The sequence below is a fragment of the Epinephelus lanceolatus genome, chromosome 23, assembly GCF_041903045.1.
Source record: "Epinephelus lanceolatus isolate andai-2023 chromosome 23, ASM4190304v1, whole genome shotgun sequence".
Lineage (NCBI taxonomy): Eukaryota > Metazoa > Chordata > Actinopteri > Perciformes > Serranidae > Epinephelus > Epinephelus lanceolatus.
The window spans coordinates 1,461,725-1,487,057 of record NC_135756.1 but is presented as its reverse complement, the minus strand read 5'-3'; the positions used below and the strand labels follow the sequence as shown (position 1 = coordinate 1,487,057).

Below are 25,333 nucleotides of genomic sequence, written 5' to 3'. Positions count from 1 at the left end.
AAGGGGGGATGATGAAAGTGTGGAAGACAGATTGATGTAATATTTGCAGCGTCTGTTGAAAGTGAATCAGATCAACATCGATCAGTGACCCTGTGGTGTCTCCGGCCTCCTGTAGTTCCCCGCAGGGCTCTGATGTCATGTAGTTTCAGTTTAAAGCAGCTCGGAGGACTTTCCTCTGACAGATTACTGGCACGCGCACTGAGGACTTTGACTGGTGGTTTACTGTCACAGCTTTTATAGACGCACAGTAAAACTCTGCTCAGACTCTCCGTTACTACAGAAGGAAAACATATCGTCTGTCCTGCTGGGTGCTTAATCAAGAATGTCACCTCGTCTGAAGCAGCCTGTCTCATAAACTTTAGCTACTGGTTGTTGTTGTTGTCGGGACAAACTGTACCTGCTGGGATCACTGACTGTCTTGGGAATAATTAGAGTAAGTAAAGTCTTTGTTTTCTTATTTTCTGTTCATCATGTTTGTGTATTTGTGTCCCTGTATCTACGACTGGTGACCACATTATTCTGGCAGTTGTTCGTCTATGACATCATGAGTGTTTAATCTAATTCATGTCATCAGCTGGTAGGTGTTAAAACTGCACTGAAACCAACAGGTCAGTGCTCAAAGTATATCAGCGACCCCAGATACTGTGGACTTTAACTTACTGGAAAACTTTGAGATGCTAATCACATATTACAACCGATGACAAAATTACGACTATATATTATATACATACGTATATATCACGCTCACCTGCCCTTATATCAAATCAAAACCTCAACGGGAAAACATCCGATGAAGTTACTGAACATGGAAGGGCTCTGAGTGTCTATTTTGATATTCGTATTGATATTTCAAATTTGTTCGTCTTAACAGGTAAAAATATAATGTCATGTCAAATGTGCGTTAAGATGACAGCAAATGTCCTGTTAACGAGAACATTTATGACGTCTTAAGCAAGCGGCAACCTCCAGGGATGACGAGTGAAGCCAATGCGGAAGTGCCAAAAACTGCAGTTCTTTGAATGGCCACTTGAGGCTGGCTCCAAGAGTGAGTCAATCCCCACAGACCCCCACGTTAAATAAACATGTCTACAGCCTGGTACAAAAAACAGTTTTGGTCTCTGTAGCTAATTTACCCTCTCATGACAACTGTACGGGGGGTGACATTTTTTTATAACTCATCCGTTTAAATTTTTATTAAGGCCTAAAGTTGCGCATAATTAAGGGTGTGGTCACTTTGAGTGACAGGTGGCGCCATCATGGGTGGCTAACTAGCCGCTGTCTGTCTGCTAGGCAAGTCACTGAACCTGACCTCTCGGCTGTGTTTGTGCCTTTTGGATGTTTTGTTTCGTGAGGGAGCTGGCACCAAGCGGGAGCAGCCAACACCACAGGGCTAGCCAAACTAACGTAGCTTGTTAGCCTTAGCTAACTTAGCAGTTTCGAGCGAGGTGGGCGTGTTTAACCAACCAGGCTTCATTTGGCCCGCCTCTTTGCCCATTTTTGATTGGCTGGGAGTTGGGCGGAGTCAGGCACTGCCAAGATGGTGACGACACCAGTGGGTGACGTCACGATGACTACGTCCATATTTTTATACAGTCTATGGTCTTAAGATGTTCAGAACATCAAAGCTTCTATGCCATTGGTTGGCGTCAACACATCCGCCCCTTTGTGACATAGCGACTGCGTCCCGCGATATAAATGCAGCCCTCTATGTCAGAGTACAAAAGTTACCCGGGCCATGGCCCCCCTGGCCCCCCCGGTTCCGCGGTCTATGTAAGACGCCATAAATGTACAAGTTAACAGGAGATGTCGTCTTAACACGCATTTGACACGTTAAGGCGTTACATTTTTACCTGTTAAGATGAACAAATGTGACTCATTAATAATAATGTCAAGATAGATGTTTAGAGCTCTTCAGCGTTCCACATTAAGGAGTAAAGATAAAGTGACCAGTACAACACAATGTGACATCATCTTGTTTCAGCTGACATTAAAGCTAAATGATATTTACAGGAAGTGACAGATTGTTTATGGCTATACTTTTCCATTAAATGGAAATATCCTTGCTGTCTTTTGAATCATTTAAGACACATTTCCCCCGAAATTTAGTCAAATATTTGGTATCTTTGGGTTGGGTCAGTAGTTTGTGAGGCCACAGAGAAAACCAATGAGTAATATGTCAACAGGAAAGGAATCCCTCCCCCCTCTGTCCTTCTTATAAACCATAAAACTATCATCCAGACTTCCTCTGAGCATCTCTGAGACTTTGCTTCCAGGAACTACAACCTGTGGGAACTCCCAGACCACATCTTCCATGAGACGATGACTAATCCTTCTAACATTATGACTTTAATCACAGTTACAACTTTTCAAACAACCCATTTAGCAGAGAAAATGTTTGTATCATATGTTTCTGCAAACCACAGAACACGATACATGTTCATGTTATTATGTAGCGTGCACACTGAAACTTTAGCTTCTCTGAAAATCATAGATTCGAACCATCAGTCAGAGAACACTCAGTTGACTCTGCTTTAAGTTGAGCAGTATATTTCTTTCTTTCTTTGTCAGTCAGTGTGCTGTGGACTCCTGGGGACACTTTGGTCCCCTGATCTGGCTGCACAGTGATGTTGTGTTCACACCAAATGTGATGCAGATTTTCACGTCACGCGAGTTTTGCGCTGTGTTGACTCGCTTCAAATGCCTGAATAACTTGTGTCATACACATGTGAACTCGCTGAATCGATGAGTGAACTTCCTCTGGTATGTCCTTGGGGTCATATGTCCCCGGAGGACAGGGACTCTCGGAGAAGCTCTCGCGAATGAGCATATGACACAAAATCGCACTCATTCGTGTGTTTTGCATCATTCCCGTCTCGTCCATTGTGTCCATCACTCCGCCTGATGGGAATTCGCGTCTAATCCAGTCTTTACATTGATTTTAAATGTAATTAATTTGCACAAATTGTTTCATTTGCACCTGGTGCGAACACAACATAAGCACTCTTCACTTTCACACTGCTCTTCGATACAGGCAGCTGCAGACACAGAGGCAGCTGCCTGGAGAAAAAGAGGCTTTGGCCCATAAGGCTCTGAAATCATGATACCTTCTGCCTTTTGCTCAGAAGTGGTGAAACTGCAACTCACAGATTCTTAGGTCCTGTTTAGACGACAACTGTTTCTCTAAAAATGAAAAAGTCTGTCCTTTGCGTTTTAGAAAACTTCTGTGTTTATATGACAACGTTATTGAAACGATCCCCGTTCACACGGAGCCGCAAAATCTACTGGAAACGCTGTAGTATGCACGCCAGGCCAAAGGGTGGCAGTGTAAATTTGCAAAGCAACACCACAGCATGACGCCATGCGCCTACACTGAAGCGCCTTCCTCTACAACACGCTGATTACAAACCAAAACAAAGAAGACACAATGGTGAAAGCATGCACAGATAACTTTGTCTGGACGGACGACGAGGTGGAGTTGCTACAGTAAATCTACACTTCGCTGGAGAAGCGTTGATAAAATCAACAGGGTGAGCAGCACAAACAGAGCTCAGCATTGTTGTTGTGACGGTCGACTTTGTCGCGCATGCCTAGTGACTGGAACCGTAATGAGCATGTGCAGAAAGTCTCAGTTTTCAGAGGAACTGCATATTGCAAGTTTACATGACAACGGAGACGCTGCCGTTTCCAAAAAATTGCACTCTGGAACCCGTTTTCAAAACGTTGCATTTTCAGGCACCCAAAACGCCGCTGTGGTGTAAACGATCGGCCAAAACGCAACCAAAGTTTAGTGTTTTCAGTTGAAATCGTTGTTGTATAAACGGGACCTTAATACAAAACTGTCTCTGGCTTTTGTTTGATATCTAATGTTGGAAAAAACAGTTGGTGCACATTTCTGACCCGTTAGCGTAGTTAGATCAGTTACTGTATTTTGAGAATGTCGCTGTCACACTGAACTGAGTCCTGTTCAAACTCTGTGTGGAGAAAAGAAACAAATAGTTGAAAATTCGTATTGAACAGCCAAATCTGATTCAGCTGACATAATCCTGATTCAGACACAGCCCTAGTTTCAACAATCATGCCGTAAATGTGTCGTCAGGTTCAGGCACAAAAACACTAAGTTATGGTTGCAAAAGATCATGTTGTGGTTCAAAAGACACAATTTTTAGTGGCACAATCCCTGCTGGAAAAACAGGAACAGTTTAATGCAAAACACCCACAGATGGTGCCTAAAACGCTGCTGGAAACACAACGTCTCACTGAAGATCAAACAGTTTTGTAGTTGGTTTTGAACCATGGTCTGCAGCTTGGCAGGCGTCTCTCCACTCCATCCACCATCCCCTCCACCTCCTGATGACACAGCCAGCTCAGATACTACGTCAGATTAAAAAACACTGATATGATACATATGAAATATACAAAAAAATGTCTTGTATTTGTGTTTTGCAGAGACGTACGCTGCCAACATCTTCCTCTGGCCACTGGACTGTTTTGATTGTTTTGACTTTTTCTCATAATATTTCCACTTTAAGGTTCAGTTTCACTTCCTTTATGTACGAAAATATATATGTCCCTTTTAGGCATCAAAAGTTTCACACAACAACAAACAAGACGACGGTGAAGGAGGTCATTATATTGTACCTTTCAATCGGAGGCAGCGTCGTAAATGTCTGTGTGGCCATTAAATACATCCCCACATGTAGATGGAGAATTCTTTTCAATGTATTACCGATTTGTTTGTCTCCTACGTTCATATCTCACTTGAACTACACAACACTGCCTCCACCATCTGTGGTGGTCCTGCTCTGTTTCATCTGTATCCGTAAGCTACTGCTGAGCCTTTACTCTCAAGATCTTCTCCTATCAGTGATCCTAAGACTCTAAACAAAATAACCATCGACACCCGGAGGCTGAATTAGACTCATCACCAGCTGACACACGAGCGTTTAACAGTTTGATGATGTGACTCAGTAATTACAGTAATCCTCTGCATCACTACACAGAGTAATTATCTTGTAAAACACAATTACAGAACAACTCCTGTAAAGAAGTTCATTACTGTCCGTTACCGGCACTGAAGCCATGAAGAGACAGACTTGTTGCTATGGTTACCCACAGCTGAGTTCCTCATCTTCACATTTCAAGGAGACGAATACACTGAACATGTTTCAGACATGACAGATTTTAACAGTGCAGTGGAGACTGCCTGGTAGACTTTATAATACATTTGTTACTCATTTAAATTTTTTATGTCCAGGTCTGTGTGCATTTCATCTGGCAGCGGCACTACAGGAACTTCCTGCTGGGATGAACGGGGAACGTGACGTCTGAGTCAGACCGGCTCACCTTAACACACCTGGTGACACACCTCCCCCCACACAGCCCACATCACACAGGTAAATACTGGTGTAATATCAGATCAGGCCGCAGGAGAAAATGTTCCCTGCTGTCAAAAAGACCAACCCAGTCTCACTCCAAAGTCATTGCAAACTTGCGCTTGGCCAGGGACTGCCAGCGTCGGACACAGACGAAAAAAGCCGTCCTGTCATGTTGGCATGATACGTGGCCGGGGGCGTCAGGAGGACACATGGCGGGTAAACAACGAAAGTTAACAACCGATGCACCCAGGGTACCTTGGATGCCATATGTGGACGTGGAAAGTCCATGACCAAACATGGACATGTGACGAGGTCACAGTGAGGATGATGATGAGAAGGCGCTGGACATTACATTGTGGTTGGAATGAAAATCGGGTTGGTATTTTAAATGTTGTCAGAATTTCACGTTGTGCCGATATTAACATTATGACGTTTTGCAAACGTTGTGTTTTGGTCTCCGTACCTTGTGACTAAATGTCTGCTTTTACGATGACGTTGGCGTGAGACGTTGGATTTCGATTACTTAACAGCACCACTTAAAACCAACAAAATCTCAACGTCATCTGTTGTCAGTATTCTACATCAACTAATTTTGGCATTAGACGTCCTGACATTAAATTTTGCTCACTCAATGTAACAACCTAAATTAAACCAAACTTCAAAGTGGAAAGACGTCGGTGGCAGCTGGGTTGGCATCGTACGTTTCTGCTGCAAACCATGGACATGTTACATCTGTACATTTTGGAGACATCACTGTATTTACAGCGGGGACTGAGGCACCAAAACTGGGTATTCTAGGTTAAAACAGGATCTTTTCCAAACCATAACCATGTGGTTTTTGTTCCAAAACCTACCCACACATTAACCACAGTGTTGTTGAAGTTTTAACGTATCCGCTACATAAAAATGTACCAATGTAACGTATGTATGGTTTGCAGAAACGTATAATGCCGACTGTGTTGGTACCTTCAGGGGAAAATGACAGGATGACTATTCCCTGATAAATATAATCAGAATTTGTTTGACGTATTCAAGTAATTAATGACGTAATTCATTACATAAATCCTTATCAGCAGCACAGGTGAGCCTCGGACCTTTAACCCGCTGCACAAAAGTCCACTGCTCTGTCAGGTTTATGACACTGCTGGGAAATCACATCTAGACTGTCTAACAAAAAACCCCACATGCGTCAGGGGACGTGTTGCATTAATACTGCCGGCAGCAATGTGAATTAGATTGTACTCTATACTTTATGTGACACATTATGACTCACTCTCTGTTATTTACTTATTTTTATCTATCCTGCATTGCATTTGTTTAGCAGCACACAACAAGTGTTTATCATCATCATCATCATCATCATATCTGCAGGAATTAAGGCTTCAAATGTTGTACTTTATTCTATGTGATAGAAATTCAAAGTGGTGTCTGGATGATGTTTGAGCCATAAAGAATAAGAAAAAAATGTTTCTATTCTAAATTAAAGTGAACTTTCTCAACCTAAATGATCCTACAGACTAGGCACATCAAATATAATAATATGATATGAACAAAGTGAATATCAAAAGATTACAAATAAACGGGTCACCGCACCTCACTGCGCATCATGGTGCTGGCTGTTTATTTCCATGACCGTCGGACAATGCCCGCCCCGGGCCACACTCCACACGGCCTGCAGGAGCAGTGTGTGGCGACTAACTTGCCGAACTGCTGTGGCTCACTCATGTGCCGTGCTCACATTGACAGCGTTGCTGCTGCTATAACTACTGTATTTACACAATTAAAAGCAAAACTCTGCTCAGTTACAGAGCCATGCAGCTGCTGCGGTGTCATCAACATGGTCCTGCAAGTATTTCACAATAAATCACTTTGGATTTAACAAATGCAGCAATTCTGACCACCGAAATGTTGTCAGAGGGCTTTTATTTTGAAACAAGCACAGGAAGTATGTAATAAATATAAATCCTCATATTTTTTATGTCTGCAACAGATACAGACGTTGAAGCTGTACAGAAAAGTAGTATGATGTCAATATAATTATAAAAACTATTTTTGCTGAAACCTGCACGTCATGGCGAGACGTCGCACCTGACCAGCACTGCTCATGCCAACACATCCTCACTGTGACCTCGTCACATGTCCACGTTTGGTCATGGACTTTCCACGTCCACATATGACGTCCAAGGTACCCTGGGTGTGTTGGTTGTTGACGTTCTGGGACGCCGTGTCAACTTCAGCCTGTTACATGCATTGTCTGTTTTCAAAATACATTATTGAATTTTTGTAAGTGTTGCTACAACTATCACTCAGTATTGGCACCGCTGCAGAAACTCAGTTTGACAAAATCTTTAGATGGTAATGTCAAAATTTCAACCTGGAGAATCTCTAGGAGGAGTTTGTTAAAGCATATTTCCTGGAAATGATTAAAAATTGTCCTAAAAATTGCAAAGTAAATTCAAAATGGCTGACTTCCTGTTGGGTTTAGGGTTTGGCTCCAAGAGGCCTTTTTCAAGTCCTGGGATGTTACGTGTCCCTCCCATCAAAGTGAAACATCAAGTGAGGGTTCCTAGGTCGAATTTTGTGGGGGTACACTACTGAGCCATTTTGTCACATGGGATCATGAGACCCATAAAATCTCATCACATCTGAGGCACGTGCAAAGTTTTGTGAGTTTTCCAGCACCTTTAGTGTCTCAGAAAGACAATTCATTTAGGGTCCTTGCGCCGATAAAAAGACGTGTGCACACAATGATACCAAGAGATGAAACTGTAATGAACCCACTGAGGAAACTGCATGAACGTCTTTTGAGTTGACACTTTGGTCTGATGTCATCAGGGTGCAGCGATGGCGACGGTTCAAGAGCTGCTTTTGAAGACACTGGAAGAGTTGGGAAAAGATGAGCTCAAATCTTTCCATTTTCACCAGCGGCTGCCTGATGTCCAAGATGGCTTCTCCCCAATCCCAAAATTTCAGCTAGAGGGCGCCGACAGGCATGACACTGTGAATGTGATGGTGCAGAAATACAACCGACAGGCTGTGGAGGTGGCTGAGAAGATTTTAGGGAGGATGGGCAGGAATGATCTGGCGCAGGAGCTGTCAGAGAGAAGCTCAGAACTGAAAGGTAAGCTATGGAGAGACTACATATGTAAACATATACAGCACATGTTTAACAGTTAATTTACTGAAAGATAATTTATACAAACAATCTACAGAAACTAACCAGATGGTCGAATTGATTTTCTAATTGTGAAAGGCCGCAATGTGCCACCCAGTCTGCCAGAGATTCAAAGGATGAAAACAACGTGGTAAACAGCTTCATCCATTCGTCACACCAATTTACAGGAGAAAGAGTGTTGCTACACTGGAGTATGACAGTGACTTTAATACGGCTTCAAAACATGTATCAGATAAAGCTCTTTTTACCAGATAAATCCATTAACTTCATCAACAAGACCAGGGAAATCATTTTATAATATCAGCTATTAGTTGCAAACTTGACGTGTCTATCTGTTACTAGTGTCACGTAGCCAGACCTTTCTCTATAGCGCTGTGTCAACACTTGAGAAAACTGGGGGCCGGTTGCACAAAACATTACTGAAGGAATTGCTTAAAGTCCGTCAAACTGTTGCGCAGAGGACCCCAGCAAGTAAAGAAAAAAAACATAAGGTACATCTGACTGTATCTCAACCCCAACATGTCTGAGTTTATGGTGATAAATGAGGAAAATGAACGTGTCCTGAGAAGACTGTTCCAGGACCAGGAGAACCTGATGGACACCCTTAATGATGACTCATTGATTTTGCACTATATATGTGACCAGAGGTCAGTTTATGATTTGTCTCAACGCCTTGAGTTGAATTAGTCAAATTTCCGAAGCTGCGCTCTTCCAGCCCCGTTACAATTAATGATCGCTCTGAGGTTTTATGCAATGTAACCTTTCCATCAGTTACTGGCGAGGTATCTCATGTACACAAGTCATCAGTGTGCTGGCGTCCCAGGAGTGTGCGGGGTGATAGACGGCACCCACATCAGAATACAAGCGCCTGCACAACATGAGGATCAATTTGTCCACAGAAAAAATCAACCCTCAATCCAAGACCAGTTAGTCTGCAATCATCAGTGTGTGATCAGTGTTTCCTGGAGCCCAAGATGACGTCCTCAAATGTTATTTTAAAACCCAAAGATATTCAGTTTAATGTCCCAGAGGACAAAAGAAATCAGAAAATTTTCACTTGAATTTCTTAAAAAATACTTAAACTGATTCATCAAATATCATATAAGCAATTAATTTCATAGCTGACAACTAACTGATTAATCATTGCAGCTGGGGAGACGACAGAGGACACAGGAGCTTCCCACACTCCACCACAGGCTTCTCCTCGTCCTCGACCTCGCGCCAGCAGTCAACATAAAGGTAAAGCTGTTCTTTTTGTGGCAGAGGACTGAATCGTTCTACCAGCCTGGTCGATAGATGTCAATGTCGGTATTGTACATTTCTGCAAACCACAAATACATTACATTGGTATGTTTCATATTGGCACTTCTAAAGTGATGTATTGAGGTGTTTTCCAGCAGTGTTTGAACCACCGAACCCGGGTGGTTTTCACTAACTTGTCCGTGCTTTTCCAGTGGATGTTGTCTCACTAAATGTTTTAAGCCAACACATGATCTTTTCATTCAGGTGGAGCAATCCACCAATCAGTCCTCTCAGGAGAAAATCCAGGAAGAAGAAGGTTATTTAAGTGTGGCAGTGGCCTATTTGAATCCCTTTTGTTTGTGAGTGTGTTTGCTGATTCTGTGAGTTTATCTATCTCCTTTAACTTTGTGCTAGGAAAGGTAGTATCGGCACTGTCTCTACCTGGAGCTCGCATAAACTGAGCCTGGGTTTGTTGAAGGTGGCAGTGCTGTTTGGGCTGAGAAAGCCTGTGAGTTTATCTTTTCTATCTCCTTTAACTTTAGCTTATATTGGAGTTATGATATGTAGCGTGTGAAATAGAGTGTGGTGAATGTGCTAGGAAAGGTAGTATCAGCACTGTCTCTACCTGGAGCTCGCATGTACGGAGCCTGGGTTTGTTGAAGGTGGCGGTGCTGTTTGGGCTGAGAAAGCCATGTGTAAGTAAGGTAAAGGAGGTTGTTGGGTTGGTGTGGGGAGCAGTGAGACCTGGCATTAGGGGAGTGTCTCTGGGATGCCAGAGATCACTGTCTAGCCTCCTGGAGGTGTCGTGGGACCAACTAGACGAAACACTATTGAAAGGAGGTTCCCACCTGATGACCTCAAAGACATGCTAGTTATCACTGCTCACTGGTCTGTATAGTTAAGCCTTGCCATAACAGCTTATCATAGGGCTTAGGTGGTGATTCACTGAATGCTGATCCTTTCTCTAGAGCACAAACTTCTTGTGTTTATTTGAACTGAGCTCAAACATGCCATTGTTACTCCCCTGTTAAAAAAGAGCAACCTTAATCTGTTTGTTACTGCCAACTATAGGCCTATTTCTAATCTTCCATTCCTGGGGAAAATTCTAGAAAAGGTTGTTTATCAGCAGTTGTATGATCATCTATCAGATAATAATTTGTTTGACCTTTACCAGTCCGGTTTTAGAATTAATCACAGTACTGAAACAGCCCTTGTCCGTGTAGTTAACAATCTCAAAATTAATTCTGATAATCATAAAGTCTCTGTCCTTATCCTGCTTGATCTCAGTGCCGCTTTTGACACAGTTGACCATGCTATTTTGCTTAGTTGCCTCGAAAATTATATTGGTTTTAAAGGCACTGTTCTACAGTGGCTTTCTTCCTACCTTAGAGGTAGATCTTTTTCTGTTTCAATTAGAGATTGTCTTTCAGATGAGGTCAATGTTTTATATGGAGTGCCCCAGGGGTCTGTCCTTGGCCCTCTTCTTTTTAACTTATACATGCTCCCACTTGGTTCCATAATCCGTCAATATCATATGAATCATATCATTCATATGCTGATGACACCCAGCTATATATATCTGTCTCTGGTAATCATCTTAGTGCTGTAAATGATCTCATCCAGGGCATTAATGAGGTTAGGCACTGGATGACAAAAAATTTCTTACAACTCAATGATGATAAAACGGAAATCCTTCTTGTTGGTCCAAAAGCTTTAACGCAGCATATTAGTTCCCTACTGACTCCTCTTTCTGTTAAACCCAGTGAGCATGTCAAGAACCTAGGTGTTATTATAGACTCTGATCCTTATTTCCAGAAGCATATTTCCTCCACATCCAAAACTGCATTCTATCATCTTACAAACATCACTAAAGTTAGATCATTTATATCCCTCTCAGATGCTGAAAAGTTGGTGCATGCTTTTATCTCAAGCAGGCTGGACTATTGTAATGCACGTTTAGCAGGAATAATAAAACAAGCACTTGACAGGCTCCAACTTGTTCAGAATGCTGCAGCTAGAGTAATAACCAGGACCAAAAAAATATGAGCACATCACTCCCATCTTAATTTCTCTTCACTGGCTTCCTGTGAAGCAAAGAATTGATTTTAAGACTTTGCTTATTGTTTTTAAAGCTATAAATGGTGTAGCTCCACCTTATATCAAGGACATGCTGGCTGAGTACACACCAGACAGACTCCTGCGATCTGGAAGTAGAAGCCTTCTCACTATCCCAAGAATACACTCTAGATCAGCTCATGGTGCTTTCAGTCACTATGGTCCAATTCTTTGGAATTCTTTACCACAACACCTCAGGTTCATTACATAAATTTCCACCTTTAAACGCAGGTTAAAAACACATCTCTTTTCACAAGCTTTTAACTAGATGTGTGTGTGTGGTTTTCTCCTTGCTGTTATGTGTTTGTTTTATATGTATGTTGTGTTTGTTTTAAGCACATTGAGCTATGCTTGCCATATGAAATGTGCTATATAAATAAATTTGACTTGACTTGACTTGAACTTACCATAACCAAGTGGTTTCTTTGTCTAAGCCTAACCACCCTAAACCACAGCATTTTTGAGAATGTTACAACCTATCTACAACAAAATAATGTATGACTGTTAGATTCCCATGGTTTGCAGAAATGCACAATATGAACATTTTTCTGGCCATTTGGTTGGTTCTCCACACCTGAGTGTCCAAGTACTGACAATGGATCAAACTGGGTTATAAGCCAGATAGTTAAAGCAACAGCCCTACTCCCATTCATACCCCTATAAAGGCTCCATGCAGACCTACTTATAAAACTTGGTACTGATTTTTTCACTTGATGTGCTTTTCAGTCCCAGAGCCCTCAGACCAGATCATACTGTACCAGCGCAAACTCCAAGATTACCTCCAGAGTGAGTTCATGTGTGTTCAAGAGGGAATGACCGACAGGATAGACCAGCAGCGTCTGGATGACATCTTCACAGAGCTGTTCATCACAGCCGGGGGCGATGTACACATCAATAAACAGCATGAGGTCATGCAGATCCAAATAAAGCGGAGGGTAGCAGAGACGGAGACACCAATTCAACCCAGTCACATATTCAAAAGCCCAACCGGAAACCACAAACCCATAAGAACGATGCTCACGACTGGAGTGGCAGGAATTGGCAAAACAGTCCTTGTGCATAAGTTTGTGTTGGACTGGGCTGAGCGGAGAACCAACCAGGATGTGCACCTTTTATTTCACTTCACTTTCCGTAAACTGAATTTACTGAAGGGAGAAAGGTTTCTCCTGGCAGAGCTAATCCACACATGTATCCGGGAAACCAAAGACATCCCAAAGAGGGAACTTACAAACATCTTCACCAAACTACAGGCATCAGGGAACCGTGACTTTGACAAGAGTGAATTTAGACTTCTGTTTGTGTTTGATGGACTGGATGAAAGCCGCCTTCAGCTGGACTTCACTCGCAGTGACCAGCTGCCCGCTGACTTCGATGTAACACAGTCCACCTCAGTAGATGTGCTGCTCACAGCTCTCATCGAAGGACGACTGCTTCCCTCTGCCCGTGTCTGGGTAACGACACGGCCTGCAGCAGCCAACCAGATCCCTCGAAAATTTGTCGACAGCATGACAGAAGTGAGAGGATTCACTGATCCACAGAAGGTGGAGTACTTCAGGAAGAGATTCCCAGATGAAACACAGGCCAGCAGAATCATCTCCCACATCAAGGCATCACGAAGTCTCTTCATCATGTGCCACATCCCAGTCTTCTGCTGGATCACTGCTACAGTTCTGAAGGATGTCCTGAAGACCAGGATGCAGGAAGACCTGCCAAAAACCCTGACTGAGATGTACACAGAGTTCCTGGTGTATCAGATGACCCAGACAGAGGAGAGATGTGGCCCAAAAAAGAGCATTCAGTACATCCAGTCATTGGCAAAACTAGCTTTTCATCAGTTGGAGAAAGGCAACCTGATCTTCTATGAGACAGACCTGAAAGACAGCGGCATTAATATCCGGAAAGCTGCAGAGTGCTCTGGAGTTTTCACAGAGGTCTTTAAAGAAGAGCGTAGGTGGAAGAAGGATAAGGACAAGGGGAAGATGTTCAGCTTTGTCCATCTGAGCCTTCAGGAGTATCTGGCTGCCCTTTATGTGGTGAAGTCACTTATAAACGACAACAAGAATGTGTTGTCTGCGCCCAAGCTGACGCCGGAATATCTGTTTATGCTCTGCAAGACAAAACCCATGACAGATGTCCACGAGATTGCACTTGATAAAGCCTTGAAGAGTCCAACTGGGCACCTGGACTTGTTCCTGCGGTTTCTCCTGGGCCTCTCACTGCAGACCAATCAGGATCTCCTGAAGCGGCTGTTGAAGATGAAAAAAGGGTTCTCTCAGGCCAACCAGGACACAATCCAGTCCATCAAGAGTAGGATCAGGGAGAATACGTCTCCAGAGAGGAGCATCAATCTGTTCTACTGTCTGAATGAGCTGAGAGATGATTCTCTAGAGGAGGAGATCCAACAATACCTGCGACCAGGAAGGCTTTCCACAGAAAACCTCTCTCCTGCTCTCTGGTCAGCTCTGGTCTTCATCTTACTGTCATCAGAAGAAGCGCTGGAGGTGTTTGACCTGAAGAAATACTCTGCTTCAGAGGAGGGTCTACTGAGGCTGCTGCCAGTGGTCAAAGCCTCCAACAAATCTCTGTATGTGCACAGGAAACAACATGCCTTAACTCTTTCTAATGTTGCTTTATCTGTTCATTCATTTGTTTATATACCTTATTATTTCTTTAGGCTGAGTGGTTGTAAATTGTCAGAGGACAGCTGCAGAGCTCTGGCCTCCGTCCTCAGCTCGCAGTCTTCTAAACTGAGAGAGCTGGACCTGAGTGACAACGACCTGCAAGATTCAGGAGTGAAGCTTCTCTGTGAAGGACTGGGGAGTCCAGACTGTTCCCTGCAAACTCTCAGGTAAGGATGCATTCATTTGTTCATCTTGGGTGAGAACCCTGCTCACATGAGGGTTAATGTCCACTGAGGTTACGTTCAGACTGCAGGCAAATCAGATTTGTTTCTCAAATCAGATCTCTAAGACAGACTGCCTACAGTGTCATTTGTAAGTGATTTGATTGGAGTTATGTGTCCAGACATCACCAACCTCTCTGGTCTCACAGGAAAATGTGAAATGACCACGAGTTCTTGACCTTGCATTACGTGGTGGTGGCATGTGTTGAGGTGAAATTATATACAGGCATCATGGACAAACAGCAAATGCAAGTCAGTTATGGTCCTTTGACATAGTGGACAAGCAAATTCCCTAATTCAGTGTTGTCACGCGTTTGGTGGTGGTTAAATTTACAACTCCAGAAGTAGTACATAGAGCGAGAGGGTCCCCCACAGGGAGGAGCTCCGGTGATGGACTCAGCACACACACTGGACTTTGACTTGAGAGAACGCTCTTCATTTTCATGTGAAAAGTCAACGTTAACTTCTTTTAACTCAATGTCCAAATGTCAGTTATGTGATGTACGTACATCACTTTACATCGTACTTACGCGCTGTATGTGACAAGTGTAGTTATTTTATTTTATTGTAACTGAAAACACAATCTTTTTCTAAACCTAACTAACTAGTTTTGGCGCCTAAATCCAACCGTGCCATGACCACAGAATGCCTATTTCAGACTTTGTGGTGATTTCATGTATTTCTCTAAGATCACGTTATCACCAGCCTCTCGGCGTGGGTTGCTGTGGCAATGACACAGGTGTCAGTAACTACATGATTACAGTGGGGAGGTGGCTTTCTAACGCAGGAGCATGAGAAGTGGAGGTCTTTGCCTCCTCCAGCTTTGCCTGTACAGAAGCTTCCCAAAGTGCCAGCGGACTTTCCCCCCCACTCTGGATTTGATGTCATCATTGCGAGTAGCGCAAAAGAATCTGATCTGAGCATCTGGACTGGAATGCATCTGTAGAAATCCCAGTGGAATCAGAAAACAAACCACCTCCAAATGTACTTTGGATCCGGTTCGCAGCATTTCATATGTTTTTTGTGTTTTCCAGACTTTCGAAAATCGGTCTGGATCCAAAGTAAATATGCCAAAAAACGGATTTGGGCTGGCAGTTTCAACAAGGCCTGAGACACCCAGTGTCTGTATTGCTTACACAGTTACAAACAAATCCAATGTAACAGTCTTCGGCATGATAACGCAACTTAGGACTCCTTGTGGGAGCCATTCTCACTCGAGGTGGGAAGGTAAAGTTCTTGCTTAACAAAATGTAATTGAACTTCGACTGTAATAGAGCAGTCAAAAAAAATCTGACGACAAAATATGATGCGAGTCAGCACCTCCAAGTCCGAGGTTATGGTTCTCTGCCAGAAACCGGTGGACTGCCCCGTCGGGATTGGGTGTGAGTTACTGCCCCAAGAGAAGGAGTTCAAGTATCTCAGAGTCTTGTTCACAGTGAGGGTAGAATGGAGCGTGAGATGAATCGGTGGTTTGGTGCAGCTTCTGCAGTGATGTGGGCGCTGTGCTGGTCTATCGTGGTGAAGGGAGAGCTTAGCCGGATGGCGGTGCTTTTGATTTCCTGGTCCAGATCCGTCCCAACCCTCACCTATGGTCATGAGCTCTGGGTAGTGACTGAAAGAATGAGGTCACAGATACAAGCGTTTGAAATGAGTTTGAAATGAGAAATGAGAACTCGGAGTAGAGCCGCTGCTCCTTCATGTTGAGGTGGTTCAACATCTGATCAGGATCCTCCTGGTCCAGCTGGTAGGAGGCCCCGGGGCAGACCCAGAACACACTGGAGGGATTATAGATCTCATCTGGTCTGGGAACACCTCGGGGTCCTCCAGGAGGAGCTGGAAACCGTTGCTGAGGAGAGGGACGTCTGGAATACTTTTCTCAGCCTGCTGCCACCGAGACACAGCTTTGGATAAGCAGTTAAAAATGGATGGATGTAAAATACATGGGTGGTCCATGCTTTCTAGACTGACACATGGAGGGATTTTCTGTGCCTCCCAATAAATGTCAATATGTCAATTTCAGTGCTGAATTATGCAGATCATTCATACAAAGGTTACTCAACTATATGTACTGTATGTGTGTGTATTTGTATGTGTGTGTGTGTGTAGACTGTCAGGCTGTATGATCACAAAGGACGGCTGTGCTTTTCTGGCCTCTGCTCTGAAGTCCAACCCCTCCCACCTGAAAGAACTGGACCTGAGCTACAATCATCCAGGAGACTCTGGAGTGGAGCTGCTGTCAGGTGGACTGCATGATCCAGACTGGAGACTGGACACTCTCAAGTAGGCTATGACCCACCAATTCCTCTGTCACACTTATAAAAAGTGTTGGATCGTGTTAAATGAGGGATGTGAGTGAAGGTGTATGGAAAATACCACATTGAAGAGGTGATAATTCGGACTTTGTTTCCTCCTCTAGCCTCGACCATCGCGGAGAGCAAAGACTGAAACCTGGTCTGAGGAAATGTAAGTTTACATCCAGTCTGAGCGTGAGAACACAACAGCACACATTCACTTGTTATTTCACAGTATGTAATCAAAGCACTTATTAGAAAAGGGTAGAGAGCTCATCAACAATTCCATTCAAAGCTATAAAGCATCTGTCAGCCATAAAAGGAGGTCTGTCAGTCAGCACTGTGATATGTGAGTGCTAACCTTTCAAAGCAACATGAGATGACAGAGTTCCTAATTGGCCAAATCCACTGAGGCTAAAGTGCAGCACAGACTCCACTTCCTTCTGATATTCCCCTCCAGTCTTTGTCCTTTTTGTCTCTGTAGCTAATTCATAAATCGTATCTGGGATACGTGCAAATTTTTTGGCTCAAGTTAAAACATCTTCAGTTTGTGCCGCCCTGGAGGAATTTGCATCTAATCGTGTCTTTGCATTGACATTGTCTTCAATCACGCCGCCTCTAAAATTAGCTTTGTGTTCACATCAACACCAGCAGCTCTGTGAGGCACTGTGGTGCTGTGAGCTAAATGCTAACATGCTAAAAGTCTCACAGGGGTTTGTAGTAGTGATAATGTTCAACATCAGAATGTCAATTGTTCTGCATATTTACCCATAAACCTAAGAATCATAACTCATCTCTACTGTATGGTTCGGCTCGACTCGACTCTTACTCCTTTTGGTACCAGGTTCTTTTCTCGTTTTTTTTTTTTTTTTCCCCAGTGCAGATAATAAACCCTCAGGAATTTTCGCTTATCATCATATTGATGTCCAGCCCAGTCACTGGAAGAAACTGTTGGCATTGTGCATTTCTGCAAACCACCAATGTGATACATATGTATGTTTCATATGTTTAATATCAACGTTTCTACAGTGACGTTATACATCAGCTGACTGTCATCAGGAGGTGGTGGATGGTGTTACACCTAGGCCAGGCGCCTGCCAGGCTGCAGACCACTGTTTTTTTTTAGTGACCTATTGTTGTTTTTCCAGTGGCTCGTCAGGCACCAAAGGCGGGTCACTTTTTAACACTGTTTCTTTAGTGGGTTTTATGCACTAAACACGGGTGTTTTAGCGACCCACTGCTGTTTTTCTAGCGGATTTTTAGGCACTAAACATTTTGTTTTTAAGCAATCTGTCACTGTTTTCTAACAGATTTTTAGACAAGAAGCTTGAGTGTGTTTTAGTGACCTGTCACTGTTTTTCTAGCAGGTTTTTCAGCACCTTACATTGGTTGTTTCTTAGCGATCATTCACTGTCTTCCAGCAGATTTTTAGGCATGAAACTTGGGTGTGTTTTAGTGACCTGTCACTGTTTTTTGAACAGGTTTTAGGGCACCAAATGTGGGTGTTTTTTTTAGCAACCCATCAGTGATTCTCTATCGGGTTAAGTGCACCCAACACTAGTGTTTTTTAGTGACCCATCACTGTATTTTCAGTGGCTTTTTAGCTACCAAAAGTGAGTATTTTTTAGTGTCCCGTTGTTGTTTTTCTAGCAGTTTTTTTTTGTCTCAGTAAACCCTCACTGTCCTTCCAGTGGGTCTTAAAGGTGCGGACACACCAAACCGACATCAAAGAACTAGCGGTGACGAAAGCCAACTGTTGCGTCGTCTACGTCGCCTCACGTCGCCCTGTGTCAGTTGCATTTGAACACACTACACGGACTACATCCGACGGCCAAGTAGCACGTACGTTCTGCACCTGCGTGAGAGAGAGCGGAGTGAGAGAGTGGTACATCCTGTCAGCCGAGGGGTTTCCTATCTGTGCAGCCGAGCACCGCAGCACCTCCACGGACTATTACATCCAGACGGTCCCGGTGTTTCCTCCGCAGGCTCCACTTCACTCAGCTGCCCGATAAACCCGCTGCTTCTTCCCACTTTAACCTGAATAACAAACCAGGGCTCGGTGCTCCGCTTGGATCCAAACGGAGAGCCGGGGCTAGCTCAGAGACTAGCGGAGGCTAACTGGCTGTGCTTCCCTCCGGTCACGCTGCGGCTAACGCTCCGCTAGCCGCTCCCAGCTAGCTCCGGTTTGTTATTCAGTGAAGTGCCGACGGTGCGGGACACACCACAAAAACTAGGCTGACAGACGCTCACCGGCGGCCTGACTTTGGTCGACGGCCGACCGTCGTCTTGGTGTGTCAGGGCCTTAAGACAGGCAACATGGGTGTATTTTAGCATCACATTACGGTTTTTCTATTATGTTTTTAGACACAAAATGTGGGTAGGTATGAGTGATGTGTCAGTTTGTCCAGTAGGTTTTTGGGCACCAAGTGTGGGTGTGTTTGAGTGATTTTCCAGCAGGTTTTTAAGCTCTGAAGGTGGGTGTGATTTAGTGACCCGTCACAGTTTTTTGTGAGTTTTTTTGGCATGTAATGTGGGTGTTTTGTAGTGTTCGCTGCTGTTTTTCCAGCCGGGACAGTGCCCCCACAGCTGGTATTTTAATGATCTTTTTCTACCATTATCACATGGTTTTTGTTCCCTAAACCTAACCTGAAATGCGAACGTAATATTTCTTTGCTTTGCAGAAACATACCATGCCAACATTTTTTCCTGGTGATCAGGTTGTGACACCGCCTGAAACTGCCATGACATCATCCTCATTGTGACACAAACACTGGATGTTGAACACCAAAGTGCTGAATCATTTCATCTGCAGACAATAAGAGAAACGTCTGCACTATGTCAGTTGACCATGGTGTTGTTTTGCAGGCTGCTGTTTGGTAAAATCTAAGTCAAGTGAATAATAACAATAATAAAAAAAATAAATTGCGGAGTCACGGTAGTTTGAATATATTGAAAAATGGCAGGATGTCCCATGACAATCCACCTTCTAGAATAGGTTCAGCTTGCATGGAACTTGGACTGAGATGGTACCAAAAAGTATCAGGTACCATCCACAACTTCTGACAACTGAAAACCAAAACAGAACGGCACCTAGTCAGTCGAGCCGAGCCGAGAAACTGGCTGAAAACATGGCGTGGAAACGGTCCAGTCCAGCTGTTGTTTTTATGCTTTGGTTTCTGTACAGAATAAACAAGCACATTGATATTATATTGTTCTTACTAATTATAGTGTGCTTTAGAATACAGTAGGAAGACTTTTTTCTGATCTTTGGACAGACTAGGCTAGCTGTTGTACCCTGTTCACAGTCTGTATGCTAAGCTAAGCTAACAGGCTGCTGGCTGTAGCTTCATATGGACCATACACACATTAGTGGTATCAACCTCCTCATTTAAGAAAGCAAATAAGTGCCTTTCCAAAACAGTTGAACTTTTGCTTTAAAGGCTCACATCAGGTGTGTTGACGACGAAACTACTGTTGTTTTATTTTGTCCGTCAGACGTCTGTCCACTCAAACTGGATCAGGACACGGCACACAGAAACATCCAGCTGTCCAACGACAACCAGAAGGCGACGACGGTCAAAGAAGAGCAGCTGTATCATCGCCACCTGGAGAGATTCGACTGCTGGCTTCAGGTGCTGTGCGGCACTGGTCTGACTGGTCGCTGTTACTGGGAGGTGGAGTGGGAAGGCAGGGTTTACATAGCGGTGACGTACAGAGGACTCAGACGGAGAGGAGAGGGAGCTGACGGATGTCTGGGAGCGAATGATCTCTCCTGGATGCTGCTCTGTGATGATGATGGCAGTTTCTCCGTCCGGCATGAAGACAGAGCTACAGCCATCAGTCCCCTGTCGTGTCAGGCTTCAAACAGAGTGGCCGTGTTTCTGGACTTTCCTGCTGGCACTCTGTCCTTCTACATAGTGGCCGATGCACTGATCCCCCTCTACACCTTCCACTCCACATTCACCGAGCCTCTTTACCCCGCCTTTGGGTTCGGCTTCGGATCTGGATGCTTCGGTTCCTCAGTGTCCTTATGTAAGGTAGAAGACAGCTTCTTTTCCTCTCACTGCTGAGTGAAGACAGTCGCTGGTTCACTCAGAATCACAAACAATGATTCATCAGTAACCTGAGAGACCTGGTTGTCTTTAACAAGTTCAGGTGTGATGAATAAAACTGGACAGTAGCAGTAATAGTGCCCTGAACTCTCTGGACAAGTGCTTTAATGTGTCGACTGCCACATCAACAATGTATTCGTTAAAGACCATCTATGAAATACTGATGTCAACAAATCCAGACTCCATCCAGTGATGAAGACCATGTGATGTGTTTAAAAGCTTCAGATAAACCCCATGAGTGGACATTGAGACATGACATCGTGCTTAAAAAAAATGGCAATTGATTTCAATTTCAGTTCTTTTAGTACCAGATCTGTGTGCTAGGTACCCCAACAGAGGGGGGACCAAACATGGGGACGCTAAGGAACGCTTCTGTTGGTACCATCCACAACTTTCACTGTGGAGACAGAAACTATGAACTGAACTGAACTGAACTATAATAAATAATAAATTTAATTTATAAAGCACTTTTCATTTATAAAAAAATCTCAAAGTGCTTCAGCACAAAAGCTTCTTTACAAAGGAGTCTTTAAGCCTCCCTTAAAGGGATCCACTGTCTGTGGGGCTCTGAGGTGGCCGGGTAGAGAGCTCCAGAGACGAGGGGCAGCAGAACAAAAGGCACGGTCTCCCATAGTGCAGAGCTTGGTTCTGGGGAGGTGGAGAAGGTATTGGTTTTGGGAGTGTAGATTACAGGTTGAAGCTTGCTGGGTGCGTAATTCATAGAGATAATCCGGGGCATTTCAATGGATACATTGATGGGTGATGAGAGCAAGTTTGTACAGTACTTGATTCTGGCGGAGATGGGGAGCCAGTGAAGGGTGCGGAGTACGGGTGTGATGTGTTTGTGTTTTCTGACTTTCAGGAGGATCCTAGCAGCGCTGTTCTGGATAAGTTGTAATTATTGCAGACTTTTGCCAGGAATTCCCATTAGAGGGGCGTTGCAATGATCGAGCCCGGAGGAGACAAAGGTATGGACTATTGAACAAAAACCCAAGGAGGTTTTGCTGTTTGTAAGAAATGCAGACAACCAAGGAAAAAAAGCTGAGGCGCTCCGTCTTCAGGTAAAAATAGAAAAATCACAGTGATTTTTCTGGTGTTCCCCTTTTTTCCTTTTTTTTTGTTTGACACATCTATATTGCCTACGCTTTTGGCGCCCTCTGCTGTTTACATATTTGTGTCAAACAGAATGCCAATCTCGCCTGTATATAATTGAGATTGATTAGTTGTTTCTCAGACCCTGAAGAAGACTTTGGTCGATACGCGTAGGTTTGTCTTGTTGCCTTTGCTCAAATAAAAGTTACTTTATATATTTTTACCTGAAGACGGAGCGCCTCAGCTTTTTTCCTTGGTTGTCTGCATTTTTTACAAACAGCAAGACCTCCTTGGTTTTTTGTTCAATATCAATTCACCTACTTTACTGAAGAGCACCTGTCGAGTCAGAGCCTTGTTTATCCAAGCAGCGCTTCATTCCTTCTTTCTTTTTCAACAAAGGTATGGACTAGTTTCTCTGCATCAGAGAGGCTGAGAGAGGGACGGAGGTTAGCGATGTTCTTAAGGTGAAAAAAGCAGGATTTACACAGATATTTAATGTGATTTTCAAATGTTAGGCGGGGCTTTAGTGAATGGTTGTCTGTCTCTGTGTGTCAGCCCTGTGATAGTCTGACGACCTGTCCAGGGTGAACCCTGCCTGTATAATACTGCTGCCCCTGCTGCCACCCCTGGCAAAAATAGTTGGAGGCCAACATTACTGTCATCATGAGGCTGTGGCACACTCGTCTTTTAAACTGGTGAAGGTCGTTGTATCTAGCACGGTCTCACTCTGAAGTTGTCGAAATCCAGTGCTTGGGCAGTGACTTCCGGCGTCAGAAACCAACAAAAGAATGCGTCCTTTAACGTCAGCATGATACGTGGCCAGTTGCTGTTATAGTTTAATAGCGCCCGGCAGGGTCAGGGGGAAAAGCAGCGGGACAAAAGTTGTACCGACGTAGTGCTTTTATTTTGAAAGAAACTGTATCAAACTGTGCATTTCCTGTGAAAACAGAAGTGTATTTTGAAAACAGACAATGCATGTAACAGGCTGAAGTTGACACGGCGTCCCAGAACGTCAACAACCAACACACCCAGGGTACCTTGGACGTCATATGTGGACGTGGAAAGTCCATGACCAAACGTGGACATGTGACGAGGTCACAGTGAGGACGTGTTGTTGTATCTTGTAAAACTAGACTACCTAAGGCATCCATTGGTACCAACCATGGTGGCATAGCTTGTCAGGAAGGAGGCCTCCTGTGACCCATGGATGAGTGGTTACAAATGAATGAACGAATGAAAAACATAACAACACAAATGATTTTGGCGGCTGCGGGACAACTCTACATGATCTAATTTTGTTGTCTCTTAAAATAAATAAACGCAGAACCAACAACTCAGCCTCTATTTAACACTTGTGTTTTTAATATTCCAGTAAGATCAAATAATAATAATAAAGTGATGTTTTGTGATTTAATATGTTGAACTATCAGGTGTAACTCTGCTGCTTGTTCAGTACAGATCCATCATACGGACCAAAGTGATGACGGTCTTGAAACTCAGCGCCTCTTTTTGGAAGTTAAGCCCCAGAATGTGGGAAGAGGAGGCGTCCATGACACTGGTCGTGGAGAGCAGGTTAATGCAGCTCGATGTCAGCTGCAGAAACCTGATTATTTGTCCGTGTAAACCTTTAACCGGGTTTAAAAAGCTTTATTAAGTGTGTGAAAGCCTCGTGCACATTTTACTTTGCTGCTGAATCCTCAGCTACACACACACACACACACACACACACACACACACACACACACATATTCAGCCTGAGCTGGTTATTCAAGCTACAGAGAGCTGCGGGCATGTGTTTGCATTACTGCGTGTGTGTGTGTTGTGTATGTGTGTGAGCTCCGGGGTAAATAGCGTCTGATTTGTACTGTGACTCTGCAGCCTTCAATTCTATTTTCTCTCAATGTCACAGACTGCGTGTGTGTGTGTGTGTGTGTGTGCGTGTGTGTGTGTGTGTGTGTGTGTGTGTGTGTTGAGCGTTTCATGTCAGGTTATAATCCTGTCAGGCTCAGAAACCTGAACTGACATGAACAAGAGAGAGAGAGGGATGAATGACAGACTCTCTCTCTCCGAGGTAACCATGGTAACAGGCTGCAGGTTGGAGACCAACTGCCTCTGTGCCCATGAGCAAAGGACTCTCGACGTATAGGAGACAGTAGCCTTCACGATTTAAAAAGGGACAGAGGAAGGTAAAGAGATGCAGACGTGCTCTCACACTGACTAAATATCAAACTTAAGACTTATCACATGTCTGTTCACTGTGACACACATGTTGGTGGGTCAATTATCGTCTACTATTACACACTATGCCAAATGAAACGATGGATTATCACGTACGTCACTTGCACGATGCTGCATTGAGCTATAATTGGCTGATATCCTGTAGTGTGAACCCAGCATTAAGACTCTAAAACTAACAATATCTCATTTGGGACTCTAAAAACAAAATAAATATCAAACTAAAACTCTCAAACCAATAGAAATATTGAATATCGGAGCATAAAACTGACACAAATATTAATTTAAAGAAGATAAAACAACAAACTAAATACTCCAAAACCAACAGAAATACCACCCTAACGACACTAAAACAGAAACAGCAAAATAACGACTAAAACTGACATAAATGTAAAGAGATGTAAAAGCAGACCCTAAACCACCCGACAGACACATTTAACCACAAACCCCAAAAATATGAAATGGAGACAGAAAATGAAAAGAGAGAAAAAATAATCAGAAGTGATGAGAGTGATAGACGCTCTCTCCTCTCTGTCTCTAATGACTAGTTTCAGTCTTGTGTTGTAATAAAAGGTTTGTGAGACAGAATATCCAACCTCTTATTCTCCTGCTGTCACACTGCAGTCACCCTCTGTGTGTGTATATATGTGTGTATGCGTGTGTGTGTGTATGTGTGTATATATTTGTGTGTGTGTGTGACAGATATTACCATATCAATGGTTTCCTCCTGATAGCTTCCTCCCAATTCTTCTCTCCCTTTCTACTGGGACGTAATTGTGGCTGATTATCAGACA

The 25,333-nt window shown here is 43.6% G+C and overlaps 1 protein-coding gene across 2 annotated transcripts; it reads left to right on the top strand.

The window, feature by feature from the left end:
- Positions 1 to 236: 236 nt before the first annotated feature.
- LOC117249474 (NACHT, LRR and PYD domains-containing protein 3-like) lies at positions 237 to 23,641 on the top strand. 2 transcript variants are annotated; one of them, XM_033615151.2, is made up of 9 exons: positions 237 to 433; positions 5,255 to 5,393; positions 8,211 to 8,496; positions 9,700 to 9,789; positions 12,634 to 14,491; positions 14,582 to 14,755; positions 16,916 to 17,089; positions 17,226 to 17,272; positions 20,596 to 23,641. In XM_033615151.2, the coding sequence occupies exons 3-9, from the start codon at positions 8,220 to 8,222 to the stop codon at positions 21,168 to 21,170; spliced, it is 3,195 nt and encodes a 1,064-aa protein (XP_033471042.2). In that variant the 5' UTR covers positions 237 to 433; positions 5,255 to 5,393; positions 8,211 to 8,219; the 3' UTR covers positions 21,171 to 23,641. The 2 variants fall into 2 exon arrangements, with proteins under 2 accessions (XP_033471042.2, XP_078021603.1); XM_078165477.1 differs by lacking the exon at positions 5,255 to 5,393.
- The last annotated feature ends 1,692 nt before the right edge of the window (positions 23,642 to 25,333 follow it).